The sequence below is a fragment of the Micromys minutus genome (assembly GCF_963924665.1).
Source record: "Micromys minutus genome assembly, chromosome: 2".
Classification (NCBI taxonomy): domain Eukaryota; kingdom Metazoa; phylum Chordata; class Mammalia; order Rodentia; family Muridae; genus Micromys; species Micromys minutus.
In genome coordinates this window covers 49185385-49202347 of record NC_137971.1, presented here as the reverse complement: position 1 = coordinate 49202347, position 16963 = coordinate 49185385, and the positions used below count along the sequence as shown (strand labels likewise).

The following is a 16963-nucleotide window of genomic DNA, read 5'->3' as shown; positions in this document are numbered from 1 at the left end:
ACGCTTCCATTTTCCTATTTGTAAAACGAAGTCACTGCCTGGTGTATGTCCCGATTTAACAACACGCACTTAGCCTAGAGTTTAGGGATGTCCTGTGGGGCTTGCAAATCATCCTCATCGGTACCCTCGGTCCCCATCTGGGACCCAGATGCTTCTGTACTACGGCTGGATCCAACTACGCCCGCCCGGGCCTCAGAAACGTCCGGCTTGTTGCCAGGCACCGCTCTTGCAGAAGCTCAGAGCCCCTTGCGTCGCCTCACACTCTCACAGGCTCCTCCCCACCCGCGCCCTGCTCGTTTGGGCAACTCGCCCACAGGAAGAGGCGGGACTGGGCGGCCCGCCGCGCTGATTGGCCAGAGCGCGCCTGACGCAGGATCCCGCTATAAGTGCGGCCCGCTGACCCCCTGCGCCAGACGTTCTCGCCCAGAGTCGCCGCGGTTTCCTGCTTCAACAGTGCTTGAACGGAACCCGGTGCTCGACCCCCGCCGGCCGCTTCGAGCCTGAGCCCTTTGCAACTTCGTCGCTCCGCCGCTCCAGCGTCGCCACCGCGCCTCGCCCCACCACCACCATGACCACCGCATCTCCCTCGCAAGTGCGCCAGAACTACCACCAGGACGCGGAGGCTGCCATCAACCGCCAGATCAACCTGGAGTTGTATGCCTCCTACGTCTATCTCTCTATGGTGAGTGCGGCCTGGCCTTTGGCGGGGGAAAAAAACGGGTGCGGCCTCCCCTGGGCCACTTGGGGAGCTGGCGGAGGGTGGGTTGGGGCGTGGCCTGTTGCGGGCTTCCCCGCCTTCCAGCGCCCTCCTGGAAAATGGAGTTTGTTCGGGGTTCTTTCCTACGGCAGACAGCCGTGTCGTGGCAAGTCTGAGCACTTAGCGCCTTGTGGCTCCTGCCTAGACCAGGCACGTCTTTACACCCCTGTTTTTTGAAGCCTTAGGGCTGTACGACTTTCAGCCGTCCAATCTGCCCTGCAGTTAGGTGCATTTTTTTGCACTCTCCGATCCCCTCCAATCACGTGGCCTGCAGGCTTCTCTGTTTGGGTATGCATCCAGCTCCAGTTCCTCTGAGTATGGCGGGTCTGCTTGGTCATGGTGTCGAATGGCAGCCTTGGGGCTTGGTACAAAGCGGCTTATCTCTTGTGAACTTACTCTGACCCCCTCTAAAGCAGCCGCCTCCACCTCTCTGCTTATCACTGAGCCCCACTTGTATTGAAACTTATCGCTAGGAATCTCCCCTTCTGTAGTCACCCCGACCTTGCCCTTACAAGGCATCTATCGTACTGTATCTTTTTAATTTTTATTTTTCGTGAGTTGTTGCTTATTAACAGAACTGGTAGGTATATACTTGGTGGGAAAAGCCCACTATCCTGAAATATAAACACACTGAATGCCTAAAACTGAAAATCAAAGCTTCTCCCAGCATATTCGTGCTAAAATACAGTGCCCTCAACTGTTAACCATGATTTGATGCATTGATTTTATAAATAAGCAGTTGGCTGTCTAGTTGGAAACCTTGTGACCTTGTGTTAGCCATTTTTTTATGTGATTAGTTGGAGGAGGAGAAAAATGGCTTCCCAAGGCAGGGTACTCTAGCACCCTCCCTCTCAGACAAGCAGATTTGGCCTTGGCTTAAGTTTTTTTTTTTTTTTCTCTACACGTAAACGGAGCCAAAGAACACTTGACAAAGCCAAGTTCCAAGGTTTGCCTTCCCATCCTTACTGTACTTTTAGAAGGCCGAGTAGGATGGTAAACAGCGGCCACCACCTACAGCCATTGCAGCTGCCTTGCTGCAGGAATCAGTAATATATACCCCTTCCACTTCCAGTCATGTTATTTTGACCGGGATGATGTGGCTCTGAAGAACTTTGCCAAATACTTCCTCCACCAATCTCATGAGGAGAGGGAACATGCCGAGAAACTGATGAAGCTGCAGAACGAACGAGGTGGCCGCATCTTCCTGCAGGATATAAAGGCAAGTAGATCTAGGGGTGCCTTAAATGAGCAGTTAACCTTTATTCAGAAAATGATAGTGCACTAGGCTTCTGCTCCTGTATGTTGGCAAATGGCAATTAGCGGGCATCTTGTGGTGAAAGCTGTCGTTAGAGGAAATTTAGGGCAGTCCTTTTGTTAGTGTGGTGGTTCAGTGTGAGGTGTTGACTGACTTGGGTTGATTGGTAGAAACTGCAGATGAACTGACTCGATGTCTCATTCAGAAACCAGACCGAGATGACTGGGAGAGTGGGCTGAATGCCATGGAGTGTGCACTGCACTTGGAAAAGAGTGTGAATCAGTCACTACTGGGACTTCACAAACTGGCTACTGACAAGAATGATCCCCACGTGAGTATTGAAAACACGGGGCGAATGGAGATGATTTGTCACAGAGCTTGGGAGAGCTGACCAATAACTTTGTCCCATGTTCTCTTTCCTAGTTATGTGACTTCATTGAGACACATTACCTGAACGAACAGGTGAAATCCATTAAAGAACTGGGTGACCACGTGACCAACTTACGCAAGATGGGAGCCCCTGAGTCTGGCATGGCCGAATATCTCTTTGACAAGCACACCCTGGGGCACAGTGATGAGAGCTAAGCTGACTTCCCCAAAGCCACGTGACTTTACTGGTCACTGAGGCAGTGCATGCATGTCAGGCTGCCTTTATCTTTTCTATAAGTTGCACCAAAACATCTGCTTAAGTTCTTTAATTTGTACCATTTCTTCAAATAAAGAATTTTAGTACCCAGCTCTTGTCTTTGATTGAAGATACGCATGCCGGCTTCCAGGTGCATCACTTATACTAGTCACACGGGAACACCTAAAAAAATGTATGTGTTTATTAAACTCCTTGGTTTGGGAAAGCAAAATACAGGTTGTGTTCAGATAGGATTAAGCACTCCTGGTTGTGAGTTACTTGCCAGACTGTTGTGGGAACGTTCTCTTGGGTGTCCTGCTGAGTGCCTCTGACTGGGTCAGTGCCTTGGTGGCATCTGGACATGTGAGGACCAGGCTGTGAAGCATCACTCATAGGAAACCACTTCAGTGTCATGTCAGCTTCATCACTGGGAAATTTGAGAGTATTCATAGCATGAGTTGCCTGAGGACAAAGGTGGAAGCTGGTCTTAAACACACTTGGGTGGTCTATGAGAGTTAATGTCTAGCACTAGAATCAAGTTGGAAATTGTTGCCCTTCTACTTACAAAAAAAAGATGTTCTGGTCACAAATGAAACTTGGAATGTAGAAGTAGGAAGTTAACACTCAGGATTTGTGGTTCAGGTCTGCGTAGAATATTTGTAATTGGGCAAGTGTCCCAAGAAATGACATTAGGCTTGTGACAGCATTTATCCTTTTTGGAAGCGTTAAGCAAGGCCTCAGACCAGAGAAGGTATCCCAGGAGACATGGCCGATGCCTGAAGTGAAGTGGGAGTGCTTAGGTAAGGACAAGTGTTCATTTGCCACCCAGCTGAGAAGTGGTGAGGTTGGTCCTTGGGCTACATTGAGTCTGTTCCATCTCAAGGCTCTGCTAGCCAGCCATCCCTGCACAAAAGTAAACAGCCTGGCCCACTTCCCAAGATAGCCGTCATTTCAGCATTCTGCTAGTACAGTTTCACATCCTAGAGCTATTGATGTCAAGCTCTTAGGTGGAGTGAGCAAAAGGCCTTCATCACATGGTTCTTAACGAGGTGGCTGGTATTAACCCTCAGCTAGTGTAGGGACATATAAGTTCCCCTGCACATCAGTGATAATAGAATCTTGGGGAATTGTCAGGTAGACTCGGAACTGTAATCTCAGGCATGGGGAATGCAGCTCTTTGGGTGGACAGACCTGTTGGGATAGGGCTCTACATGATCCTACAGTATAGTATTTGTTGGTTGGCAGCTGGTCCAAATGGTGGTGTTGAAGATGTTCTGTGGGGCTCTCTGGAATGTGCAAGTTAAATGCCACATTTTTCCATTTCATGTGACAGAGGACTTGGTACTCTGTGGAAGGCCCATCACCTAGAAACAATTCAGCAGTGTTCTTGGTGGGGCTGGAGAAATGTGTCAACAGTCAAGAGCACTTCCTGCCCTTCCAGAGGGCTTGAGTTTATTTCCAGTACCCACATCAGGCATTTCACAACTGCCTATGACTACAGCTCCAGGAGATCTGACACCCTCTTCTGGCCTCCAAGGGCACCAGTATATGTAGCATATACTCACAAAGATATAAGATAAAAATAAACCTTTAAAACAAAGTGTTCTTGGTCTCCGAAGTCATGGGTGTTAGGCTTTTGTGTTTGGTGTTCATACCTGTGTTTGAGTAAGGCCTGGAGAGTGCTGACAGCTGAGGAGGGTCAACTATGGTGGGGGGGGGGGGGTGGCTGGTGGGTGTCTGTGGGGCACGGTGGTAGCTTGACCTCTTAAACCTCGGAACAGCTCTGAAGATGTCCAAACCCTTAAGTTTGGACAGACACCTTCCTGGTCTTTCTGCTGGTCATTCTTACACTGGCCCTCGAGGAAGGGGTCCTTCCCAGTAGTTGGGTTTTCAAGTCTGTCCTGGGAGGGTGATTGTCATTGGATTGCAGTCCTAAGAAGCATCCAATGGTGCTGCCATAACCGTTCTCTTTTTTTGTTGTCAGTGTCATCCTCCTCAGTTGGCCAAAGCTCTAAGTCTTCTTCAGTCTGGAAAGAAAGGAGATGTATAAGATTGAGTGGGTGGACAAAGAAAAGATGGAAGCAAATGCCTGCCCAGGACCATCTCCTGATGGATGGATCCTCATGGATCTCTTGGCGTCTTTCTGAGTCTGTTTCAGCTTTGGGGTTTCAAGTGTGTGGTGTCAAATGACACCATGTGTTCTGGAGGTCAAAATCAAGCATTCCTACTTTAACCAACTGTAATTCCCCCAATCCCAGTCTCTTTATCAGGCACCCTCTGGTTACAGTATCTCCCTCCAGGCTAGGGGAACTTTGCTCCCAGGAAAGCCTGTTCAGATAAGGCCCAGCAGTATCTAGGCAAAACAAAGAATCTGTTGCTCAGCGGGGAGTAACGGACACCAAAAGGCCTTTGGCTTCCTGGCAGCAGACATCCTGAGGCCCCAGGATCTTTAATCTGTAAGAAAAAGTTTACTTACTCCGGATGGGGCTTTTGCCCACATCCAAAAATTCCCTGGCTCTAAAATCTCTTTGCAGGCCTAGGACGAGGTCACCTCTTGGCCAAAGCCTGTTCCATTCACTAGCTTGCATATTCTCTGAATGCAGGACCTTCACCCAGTGCAACACCAGGTTCATTTTGTGGGGGATGGGGTGAGTGGGGGTATGTTCAGATGAAACAGGTTCAAAACCATCTTCCAAAATGTTCCTTTTTCTAGTTTCAACTTAATGGACTCTTTAGGTCATAAAAGATCAGAGAGAATGGTCTAGTACAGTCTGCAAATACATCAGACACTCCAGAGCCTGCTCACCCCTGCCAGCCAGAGGGCTGGGTGGGAAGACTCATTCAGCCTACTGTATCTAGGAGGAATTCAGATAAAATGGGATTGTACAGAGGAAATTGCTGCTGCTGTGGGTGTAAGGAGGACCTTGTAGGACAGTCTGTTCAGGAGGCCCTATCTCCTACTGGGACTCCCTTACAAATACTGTCCCTCCTCCATCCCAGGCTTCCTAGAATTTGTCCATGCAAAGGGTACTTTTTCTGGTCAGAGTTAAAAAGCCAGTCTTGGCAGCTCACTGCATAATCAATCCCTGACCAGTCCTGGGAAAGTGCTGTTTCTCTCTGGGCTGGACACAGGGGAGGTCGGACTAGAGGGTCCAACACAGTATAGTGGAGAGTGTGGAGGAGGGAGGGGGTGTGGTGGAGCACAGCACTTGAGGTAGAAGCAGTAGTATTTCTGTGAGTTCAAGACCAGCCTGGTCTACCTAGTGAGTATCATCACTCCAGGGCATCAAGGGCTATGTAGAGAAGCCTGTCTTTAAAAAAAAAAAAAGAAGAAGAAAGAAAAGAAAGAGAAAGAAAGAAAAGAAAAAAGTAGAACACAGAGTGATGGTCCTCACCTACATTCCTAGAATTGAAGAGGCTAAGGCAAAATTCAAGGCCAGCCTGGACTAGTCAGGGATTCTAAGCCAGCCTGAACTACATAGTAATGGACTTGTCTCAAACAAAACAAAACACCAAAAGCCAAGGCAGTGGTGCCCACCTGTCATCCCCCAGCATGGTGAGTTTAAAGCCAGCCTGGGCTACATGATCTTGTATCTCAAGAAAAACCAATCAAGGGGCTGAAGAGATGGCTCAGTGGTTAAGAGCACTGGCTGCTCTTTCAGAGGTCCTGAGTTCAATGCCCAACAATCACATGGTGGCTCACAACCATCTGTAATGGGATCTGATGCCCTCTTCTGGTGTGTCCGAAGACAGCTACCGTGTACTCATACAAAATAAATAAATCTTTAAAAAAGAAAGTTAAAAAATTCTTAGGAAGAGTGTGGAGCTAGAACCAGACAGCTGGCTTAGATGTGTCCTTTGTCATTTATGTAACTTTGAGCTGGGCAACTTTATTAGCCCCTATGAACCAGTACTTACTGTCTGGAGAGCAGAGATAACACACAAAGGTTATAGGGAGGGAAAAATGATGTCTGTGAAGAGCACAGTCCACTGGCTAGCCCTTCCTGGGCATCCAGTATAGTAACAAGAGCTGTTCCAAGTTCATTACACTTGAAGGGTTTCCCGTCCAGTTCCCTGGCACTGTCTACCTGATATTGAAGGTGGAGCCCATGAAGGAATATTGGAGAGACCTGGCAGAAGCAGCTGTGTAGGGTGGCTGAGGCACTACCTCATTCCAGTACATGTCACACTCCATGGGAGGCAAGTCCTGGTGCATCCCATCCACAGACAGCAGGGACACCTGGTTGCCAAGGACAGAGATGGTTGCCAATAGAATAAGCAGCCCAGGCAGGACCGTGAGCCTGCCTAGTGCCTTAGGAACTGTTGATTAGTTCTCTCTGGGTCCCAGTTTCCCCACCAGTGGTACTAAAGACACTGAGGCTTACTTGGAGCCTCCAAGGTTGAGGTGAGAATCCAATGAGTGAACAACTGGCTGAGAGAGAGACTAATGTTAGAGGAGGAGAGAACAATTGACCCTGCAGTCTCCCTGAGAAACCGCTGCATGTCCCCTTTGGACCCCTCTTTGAGAAGGGTCTATGACACAGTCTTTCCACACCTCACATCCGCTTATACCTGCAGGTTTATGTCAATGATCCAGTTAGTCTCAAAGTCATCCTCTCCTAAGGGGTTCTGCCACCTAGAGGTGGGGAGGGGGTGATGCTCTGAGAACCGTGTTACTCTGCTTTGCATCCCCAAGCCTTAGGTCCTGCCATATCCACCCCCTCAGGATGCCCTTCCTCCCTAATAATCGTCTTCACGGCCATAGTATAGGGCCCCAGACACTCCCAACGGAGTGCCCACATACCCTTCTGCCTCTCCCCCATGAGCCAGCCGGTCCCCGAAGAACAAACTGTCCCCTCCTATGTCACACAGCAGAGTCACCACCTTGATCTCACCCATGCAACTCATCCCAAGATCCACCAAATTTTGCACGTTTTTCTATCTTCCAGTATGCATTTATTTGCTGTTTGATGAGGCTAGAAATAAATGCTGAGGCTGGGCTGAATTAAGAGTGGCCAGGAGGGGAGTTTCCTGGACATTGATGTCTAAAGCACTGAAGCAAAGTTCCACAACTGGTTTGTGGGTCCAGGGAACATCTTACAAGCTAGTGAAGTACCTCAGATAGTTTTAGTCATAAAAGTATAATTTAGTGAAGTCTTTAGAAAGCAAAGGGAACCGGGAGAGGGTTCTGAAAGTAGAGTCTCTGTGTCTATCTGTGTGTGTGTGTGTGTGTGTGTGTGTGTGTGTGTGTGATAGACAGAAAGTTTCTGTATGTATGCTCATGTGTGATATACACAACCTGTCTTTCTCCCATGTGGCTGCTGCCATGACTCCCTGGCCAAGCCTACACTGTGGGGGAGGGTAATATGCAGTGAGGCTCACCTTCAGCCAGCCCATGTAGAATAAGAATTACAGGATGGTGAAGACAGGCACAACCAGATCCACCTGTGGCCTGGGTAATCTTTGTTTGGGTTCAGAAACTGCCTCCCAGTCAAGTATGCAAGGAAAAAAACTGTATACCGCCACTGTCACCACCTGAAAGGAGAAAAGGCACAGGTAGCAGAAAGGGCTAAGCAGGGACCATGGTCTAACACTTTTGTGTCCAAAGCTTGCTCTGACCTCCATAATCCTGTGACTGGGTCTCTGTTTGACTCTCTCTCTGTCTCTCTCTCTATCTTTGTCTCTCTCTGTGTGTATGTGTTTTGTTTGTTTACTTTTATTTTTTAAGATTTATTTATTATATACACACACACACACACACACACACACACACATATATGTACACTGTAGCTGTTTTCAGACACACCAGAAGACAGCATCAGATCTCATTGCAGATGGTTGTGAGCCACCATGTGGTTGCTGGGAATTGAACTCAGGACCTCTGGAAGAGCAGTCCGTGCTCTAACCACTGAGCCATCTCTCCAGCACTACTTTTATTTTTTGAGACAGGGTCTCATGTAAGCCAGGCTGGCATGAAACTCACTATATAGCCAAGGATGACCATGACTCTCTGATCACCAGATCCCCGGGGCTGGAAATACAGGTGTGTGCCACCATAACCAGTTTCGTGTAGTGGCGAAGATCAAACCCAGGGATTCACGCACGCATGGCAAGCACCACCCAATGAGCTCTACCCACTTCATCCCCAGCCATTTGCTCCTCTTTAAAACCAAGATGACAGTCCTCCCCCTGCTGGCTGGACCAGGAAGGAGCACAGAATCTTCCAAAGCCAGGCCTAATCCCAGGTGAGACTGTACTCAGTCTCTAGGGAGGAGTGCTTTCTGGATCTTCATAGCTACAGTTTCCCACAGGGGAACAGTTTCTCACAGTCCTTACCAGTGTGTACACCAATGGTATACTGATCCAGTCGTAGGCATACAGCTGTTCACAATGAGTACGCAAGGTGCACACCTCCTGACCGGCGGGAAAGGAGAATGAGATGCTGACCCTCACCCCCACCCCAGCTCTTCCCTGGAAGTAATGCAATGGTGCTCATGGAGCAAATTGTCTCGGTGGCTTCATCTAGCAAAAGGAGCCAGGATTTCACAGGCTCACTCAGAGAGGAGACAGGAGATTTGGAGAGGGGCCGCCTTGGGCTGTGGAATCTTGTCTGAAATATCATACACTACCGGGACAGGCAGCTTGGGAAGACTCGCCAGCCTCCTCTTTAATGGAAGCCAGCCCACTGCATCCCATTTGTGGGCTCACATTCATCAGGCTCTGGAGCAAGATAGTGTCCCGGATCCGACCTCCAAGACGAGCCTTCATTGACAGGTTGGCAAACCACACCCAGGGCACCCAGAATGTGTTGTGTGGTAGGCCCAATTTATGCAAATGTGTATATTCCCCGGGGGTCATAAAGCCTGCACCGCAGAGTGGAGAAGGCAACAGGTAACCTTACAGAAGAAGTGGCCTGCACCGGAAGTGGCACCGGAAGACCCAACCAGCCCGAGCCCCTAGGGCTCTTTTACCATGTTTGTTTCAACACACAAAATTACTGAGTTCTGGTTAGGTTATCTTCTGGACCACATGGAGCAGGAGGTGGGAGGATAGGGGGTTTTATTATTAGCTAGAGTCAAGCCATGGCCAAGTCAAAGGGAAGCTAGGGACCCATGTCAAGCCAACCAGTCAGGAAAATAGAGACCGGGACAGGCAGAGAGAAAAGACCTATTAGTTCCCAAGCCCCAACTTCTTCCCTTATCCTGGAAGGGTTCTTGACCCTTTCTCAAATCCCTACCTTTTTAGTTTATTCTGACATTGCCCTACTTTGAGCGCCTGATTCTGGCCTCCCCAATTCTGTTCCTAATCTGACCCCACCGGTTCTGCCCCACCTCACCGTCTTCAAGCCCAGGAGACTCTGGCTCCACCTCGAACCTCACCAAGTTTCAGGCCGCGCCTCGGGTTTGCCTTGGCCCTGCGGCCTCGCTCACTCCAGACACTGCCCATCTGCTTGCACCCGGTGGCCAAGACCGGGAAAGCGCTTGTAGACCGAGGTACTGATGCTGCGCAGGATGAGCACTTGACCCAGGATGGGAGAGCGGATGAGTGTGCGCCGCAGCAACCGGCCTTGCTCGTCCTTGCCCTCCACGAAGCTAGACACCTGAGTCACAGCAAGCTCCACCAGCGGCTCACCACCAGTGTAACATAGAAACCTGGGGAGGAGGGAGGAGGTACAAGGGGGGAGGGACCGGGCTGTGGCCAGAGACCAGCGCCGGGTGAACCCCCCCCCCCCCCGTTTCTCCGTGTCTTCCTGAGGTGTGTGGGCCAGCCTAGAAGGCCACTGGCCCACCACACCCCATCTCCGCCTCTGGTGAAGGTCTGCCCATTGTGTGTCTAGCGCTAGGGGGAAGCCACTGGACCCCTAACAGCCACAAGGGGGGAGGGATAACGCTCACCTAGAACGAAGGATATGGGGATGAGTTGAATGTAGTTGTCACGGTACAGAGCCGGATTCTCAAACAGCAGCTGCTGATCGTTCGTGAGAACCATTCTGGTGTGCGGGAGGCACTGAGAAGTGGCTGAGAGTGGGTCCCTACTCCCGGCTGGAGAGGGTTGGGGATAGAATGAACTGGGCATCTGAGTGTTTACTCTTTCCACTGGTCCGGCCATGGCTAAGGGTCACGCTCTGGCTGAGGTAGGTTCTTGGAAGGGGGGGGGGGTCACTTCTGGCACTGTGTGTGTGTGTGCGCGCGCGCGTTTATGCACGCTTATCTATTTATGTTGCCAAACTAAGAATAGAACCCAGCTCTTGCTCATGTTGGAAAAACAACACTGAGATATATACCCAGTCCTTATTTTTAAACAAGCAAGGCACAGTGGTTTGGAGCACTTGTTGCTCTTGTGGAAGACCCAGATTCAGTTCCTAGCACCTTATGGCAGCTTAGAACCATATGTAAGTCCAGTTCCAGGAAGTTCTGATGTCCTCTTCTGGCCTCCTTGAGTACAGGGTACACATACATACATACATACATACATACATACATACATACATACACACATACATACATACATACATACATACATACACACATACATACATACATACATATACATACATACATGCAAAGCATTCACACACAAAAAAATCTAAAAAATAAATAAAAGCAGGTAGAAAAAAAGGGTGTTTTGGTGGTTGGTTTAGTTTTTTTTAAAGATTTATCTATTTACTATATATAAGTCCACTGTAGCTGTCTTCAGATGCACCAGAAGAGGGCATCAGATCTCATTACAGATGGTTGTGAGTCACCATGTGGTTGCTGGGAATTGAACTCAGGACCTCTGGAAGAGCAGTCAGTGCTCTTGACCACTGAGCCATCTCTCCAAGCCTGCTTTAGTTTTTTGAGACAGAATTTTTCTGTATAATATCCCTGGCTGTCCTGGAATTCGCTTTGTAGACCAGGCTGGCCTCAAGCTCAGAGATCTGCTTGCCTCTGCCTCCTAAGTCCTTGGACTAAAGGGGTGCTCCACCAAACCTGGCACAAGTATTTGGTAATATATATAGAATAGAGAGTTTGGTAGCCTTAGTGGGACAGTGCTTGCCTAGCACATGTCAGTTCATAGGTTCACTCTCTGCACCACATGTGGGAATAAACCCAGGCATGGTGTCACACACACACACACACACACACACACACACACACACACACACAGAGAGAGAGAGAGTAAAGGGAGAGGGATGGCTAGCTGAGCATCAAGTTTTAATTCTAATAGTACTACATGTCATGTAAGATACATCTGTGCAAACTCATAGGATGTGGGACACCATGAATGAACCCTAGTGGCAGCTATGACATTCTAGTGACAATGGTGTGACAGGACAAGCTCACTGACTGCAGCAGCAAACATGCCAGAGTGCATATGTGCTTTGCTAAAGCAGAGGCTGGAATGGGCATGGATGAGAAATCTCTGTCAGCTGTTTAATTTTGCTGCAAACATGTTCTTAAAAAATTACCTCTAGCCAGGCTTTAATCACAGAGGCAGAAAGGCAGAGAAGAGGCAGAGGGGCAGAGGGGCAGAAGCAGGCAGATCTTTGTGAGTTTGAGGCCAGACTGGCCTATATACAGTGTTTCAGGACAGGCAAGGCTACATAGAGAGATCCTGTCTTAAAAATAAAGTTTTAACTTGGCATGGTGGCTCTTGTCTGTGGTCCTAACACTTGGAAGGCAGAGGGCAAGAAGAGCACCTCACTGCAGGTTTGAAGCCAGCTTTGTCTACATAGGGAGTTCTAGGACAGGCAGGGCTACATATCAAGACCTTATCTCCAAGAATTAATTAACTTGGGCTGGAGAAATGGCTCCCTGATTAAGAGTACTTGTTGCTCTTGCAAAGGAGTTCAGTTGCCAGAACCCACATGACAAATCACAAGCCATGTGCAACTCCAGGTCTAAAGGATACACTGCCATCTTCTCACCTTCGCAGGCACTAGACACGTAGAGGGAACACAGACATAAATGCAGGGGAAATACTCTTACATTTAAAGTGAAATTTAAAAATCTAAACACAGGCAATTAATTAATTGAGTTCTATTTCTTAAACTGTCAAACACCAGTGTGCTGTTTGTTATTAGAACAGATTCCAGAATTGCAGGTGTTTAATATTTTTAATACATAGTAGATATGATTGCTTTTTAAACTTTTATTTATGCATTTATTTCTTCGCTTGATCTTAGCCAAAAGGCTGAGAAGAAATTATGTATTTATTTCTTGTGTATGTTTGTGTGTGTGTGTGTGCGTGAGAGAGAGAGAGAGAGAGAGAGAGAGAGAGAGAGAGAGAGAAAAGAGAGAAAGAGACAGAGAGACAGAAAGAGAGAAAGAGAGAGAGACAGAGCATGTATGTACAAATACATGGTACATGTCTGGGGGTAAGAGGACAACTTGTGGCAATTGATGTTCTCTGTAATTTGTAGGTCCTGGAGATTAACATTTTTCTTTATAAAAACATTTTTATTAAAATAAACATTAAACTGCATTGCAGGTGCCTGAGTACCCAAGTAAAACAAGGTCAGCCCAGTAGTACTAGCTCAGGCTTGAGGTCCAGGTCCCTCCCTGGGTTAGAGAGAAAGAGTTCCCAAGTCTCCTCTGCCCTGTATTAAAGTATCTTCCAATCTGATGTGGTGTGTGTGTGTGATGTGTGTGGTGTGTGTGGTATGTGTGGTGTGTGTGTTTGTGTGTTGTGGTATGTGGTGTGCATGTGTGATGTAGTGTATGTGTGGTGTGTGTGATGTGTGTATGTGTGTGGTGTGGTGTGTGTGTCTGTGGTATAGTGTGTGTGTGTGGTGTGTGTGTGTGGTGTGTGTGTGTGGTGTGTGTGTGTGGTGTGTGTGTGTGGTGTGTGTGTTGTGTGGTGTGTGTGTAGTGTGGTGTGTGTTGGGGATTGAGCTGGAGATGACACACATGCCAGGCAAATGCTACTTCTCCGAGCTTCATGACCAGCTCCAGGTCTTTTTTTCCTTCCTAGCCTCCTCTCCAACAGCCAGGCCTGGCGAGGAGTTCAGCTCAGTCTTATAAGCAAAGCTGGTACATCAGACCCTTTCCTCCTCCACTCCTTGCACACCCCCTCTCATCACCACTCCACCTGCATGCTTGGAGGCCCCTTCCCCGTGAGCTCTAGACCCCTCCCACATGCTCCCCACCTTCCCAACCCTTCTACCGATAGAGTCCACTGATGGAATAGTAGAGGAACGTGAAGACAGGGAATTCTCCATACAGCAGCTTGTAGATGCTGCCTCGCCAGCCAGCAGGAGGCACGAGAAGGAACCAACGCGGGCATTGGCTACTTTGTGTAGGTGATAGTCATGGCTTGGCACTGGGCAGCAGTAGGTGGGCTTGGGTCCTGGTGGGCAGGCAGAGAGTGATGTGGGCGTGGGTAGGAGTCAAAGACTAGGTTCTGATCTTGGACTTGCATGAGTTTAGTCCTGCCCTACCCTGGGCAGCTGTTTTCTAGCCTGGGACACAGAAGGCAGGTTTGTGAATTGCCACCTGTCCTTTGACTTTGTGTGGTGGCAAAGGCAGCTGCAGCATTCACACCGAGCTCAGGGCTTCAGAGCCAGGCAGTGTGAGCTTTCAGCTCATTTCCTCAGTTTCCTCAATCATACTGGAGTGAGCTCAGTGACCTAGGCTAGCTGTACTCACCACCACGTTCCCATCCCCAGCACATAGCTTGGCAAGAGGGAACGACCTACTGAGAGTTACTGAACGGTCACCTCCAAGGCCATCCATGCACCTCGGGGCTGGGGGGGGATTGAAGCTTTCCCTGAGGTAACCCTGTGGCTCACTTCCACTTACCGACATCCCCTAGGAAAAATGTCCCCAGCCATCCTACTGGAAGCCACGCCTCAGTTTTCACTAGCCACATCTTCCCAGTGTGCTTGATCCTTCTACATAGTGCGTGTTGTACCTGAATTGGTGTGCCACAGGACACTCCTGCTTACTGTTTGTTCTCTTCTCTAGTGTTCTCAACCGGTTAAACCAGTGATCGACTACTCCATTCCCATCATTCTGGTGCCACCACAAACCAGCTGTTTCTGTGCCCACACACAGATTTCATCCCTACCTTGGGGACTTTGCACAGACATAGAGGCTACATCTCCCACATGTGCTACCAATGTGTGCCCATCACACCTTCACACATAAGTACAGTTGTCCACCCCTAAGAGCCCTCAGAGCCCCAGCCCTGTCCACCTGGGGCAGCCCCGACTCACAGGTAGGGTTCCAAGAGTTCAGGCAACATCATAAAGGCTCTGGCCACTAGGTTGATGGGGCTTTCTGAGACCTCGAGGCAGGTACCCCAGCCCATACTTGGAGGACAGCACTGCCCACCTAGATATATGCTGAGTTGTCACCTGACTTTCTAAGCAAAAGGTTCCACAAAGAAGCCCTGTCTCAACCCCTTCTGTCATCTGCTCAAGAGCAGCAGCCAGCACAGACTGGCCACTGTGCCTCTAATTCTTTCCTGAGGGTGTTGATTTAAGAACAGGACTGGAATTAGAGGCCTTACCCCCTCCCTCTCCCATGGCTCTAAGTTTAGAAATCTGTGCCATTGCCACTGTGTCCCGACCCTTGTGGTCTTTCAGAGAAGACTGGGTGCAGGATTGAGCTCCACCTAAGGTATCAGGAGCTCAAGGGAAGGAGACTTTGTTCAGGCCTCTGAGGGCCACTCCAGAACTGCCACATGTCACTGGCTTTTAGTGACCTGTGTGCTAGCCCTGACTGGGCCACAGCATCCCCATCCAAAAAGGATGTGTTGCTCTGGGATATCACGGTCAGGGTGACAGTAAGAGCAATATACATATACTGGTGAGAACATCTGACTGGCCATTGGTAGCATCATAAGTGGCTTTGATTGGTTGGCAGGGCTCGTAGGTACTTCAGGGTCTGGCTGGGTGGGAGACGACTAACAAACAGCCTGCTATTTAAACTGCCTAATCCCGGACAGCCTGAGAAAAACAAAGGCACGTGCCCATGCTCCCAGGGGCAGCCGCACAGCATCTCAAACGTACCAGTCCTTTCTGAAGGTTCTTCCGAGCATCCTAAGATTGGAGTTTACCAGCAAGCTCACCATACACGAAGAGCACGGACAGCAAGAAGCACCGGTTCTCAGTCTTCACTGACTGAGACAGTTGCCAAGACAATTACCAAATGTGCAGCTTCTCCGGATCTTTCTCTGGAGTCCGATGCTGTGTCCTTGGAAACGTTGCATTTTTATTAAGTCTGTGATATGGGTGGTCTTGGGAACCACACTCCGGAAGTCTTGATTTACATTATGACCCTGAGCCTTAAAGTGAATCCACTCTCTTACCCCCTGCTTCCCCTCCCCCTTCCACACCTCCTCAGACACTCCCTAGGAGGCTGAGTTTGCAGGTGATTCTGGCACACACAGATTTTGCCTGTATAATTCTCTGTTCAGAAAGAGGGGAATTTGTTCCACCATGGCCTTGACTACTTTTCTAATCACAGTGAACAACAAAGCTGGTGTTATCCTGAGAGTCCACTGAGATCAGGGTTAACCCTGGAGGAGGAAAAGCACCCACCCTTCTCTGCCACCCTGTCCCTGTCCTTCATTGAACAGAGAAGGGGTAGGACTATTGTGAGCCTCAGTCTTTTCATCTGAGAAGAGGGTGAAAATCAGTGCTACCTCACCGCAAGATGAGAGTGAGGATGTTAGACAAGTCAAGCCCGGAGAGCACGCTGCCTGCGCCCCGCTGGGCAGGGGCAGACCCAACCTGCCCAGGTGCCAGTAACATACGTTATAATGTCCTGTAATGTCCATTATAATGTACAGCTGGGCTGAGAATCTCTATGGGCTTTACCCTGTTTCCCCTTTTTTCTCCAACACATACTGACACAAGAGAGCTTGCTACCTACTAGGTGGTCTCTCTCTCTTTTGTGCGGACACACACACACACACACACACACACACACACACAGTCTACATTGAGGTATGTTCTCATGTAGCTCAGGATATCTTTGAATTTTCTATGTAGCCTGGGAGGACCTTGAATGTCTAATACTCCTGCCTCCACTTCCTAAGAGCTGAGATCATGGATGTGAACCGCCATATCCAATTTATGAAGTGCTGGGAACCGTCAAGAACTCTTCCCACTGAGATAAATCCAAGCCCAATAAATATATATTTAAATTAAAGTTGAACATATTCCTGGCCGAGTAGTTCAAAACAAAATACCTGCAAACCAACTGCCCTGGATTACTGCACCCCCTATATTGGCCACTAGAGGTCACCATTGGCCTAGTTTTTGTCAGGGAAGCCTGGTCATTTGTCCAGGTGTCAGTGACAAAGCTGGCTTTGGAAGGCACTGTTATCTCCTTGA

The 16963-nt window shown here is 48.9% G+C and overlaps 2 protein-coding genes across 2 annotated transcripts; one reads left to right on the top strand and one right to left on the bottom strand.

The window, feature by feature from the left end:
- The first annotated feature begins 397 nt into the window (after positions 1-397).
- FTH1 (ferritin heavy chain 1) lies at positions 398-2748 on the top strand. The gene is made up of 4 exons (XM_080913569.1): positions 398-682; positions 1830-1976; positions 2218-2343; positions 2436-2748. The coding sequence occupies exons 1-4, from the start codon at positions 569-571 to the stop codon at positions 2595-2597; spliced, it is 549 nt and encodes a 182-aa protein (XP_080769695.1). The 5' UTR covers positions 398-568; the 3' UTR covers positions 2598-2748.
- Positions 2749-3374: 626 nt separating this feature from the next.
- Positions 3375-14490, bottom strand: BEST1 (bestrophin 1; the record flags this gene model as incomplete). The annotated part of the gene is given in 20 exon segments (XM_080912950.1): positions 3375-3413; positions 3859-4001; positions 4487-4513; positions 4516-4615; positions 4617-4660; positions 4663-4664; positions 6726-6877; positions 7210-7254; positions 7987-8046; positions 8050-8084; positions 8087-8147; positions 8149-8172; positions 8974-9051; positions 9346-9500; positions 10084-10243; positions 10246-10289; positions 10533-10627; positions 13786-13870; positions 13873-13968; positions 14421-14490. Coding segments are annotated over 20 exon segments (1515 nt in total).
- Between the last annotated feature and the right edge of the window lie 2473 nt (positions 14491-16963).

What these genes read in the sequence shown, in the direction of transcription:
- FTH1 (XM_080913569.1), top strand. Translation starts at nt 569, where the DNA reads ATGACCACCGCATCTCCCTCGCAAGTGCGCCAGAACTACCACCAGGAC. An exon ending in TCTTCCTGCAGGATATAAAG is followed by an intron (nt 1,977 to 2,217) that starts GCAAGTAGATCT and finishes TGTCTCATTCAG; the next exon opens with AAACCAGACCGAGATGACTG. An exon ending in CTGACAAGAATGATCCCCAC is followed by an intron (nt 2,344 to 2,435) that starts GTGAGTATTGAA and finishes TCTCTTTCCTAG; the next exon opens with TTATGTGACTTCATTGAGAC.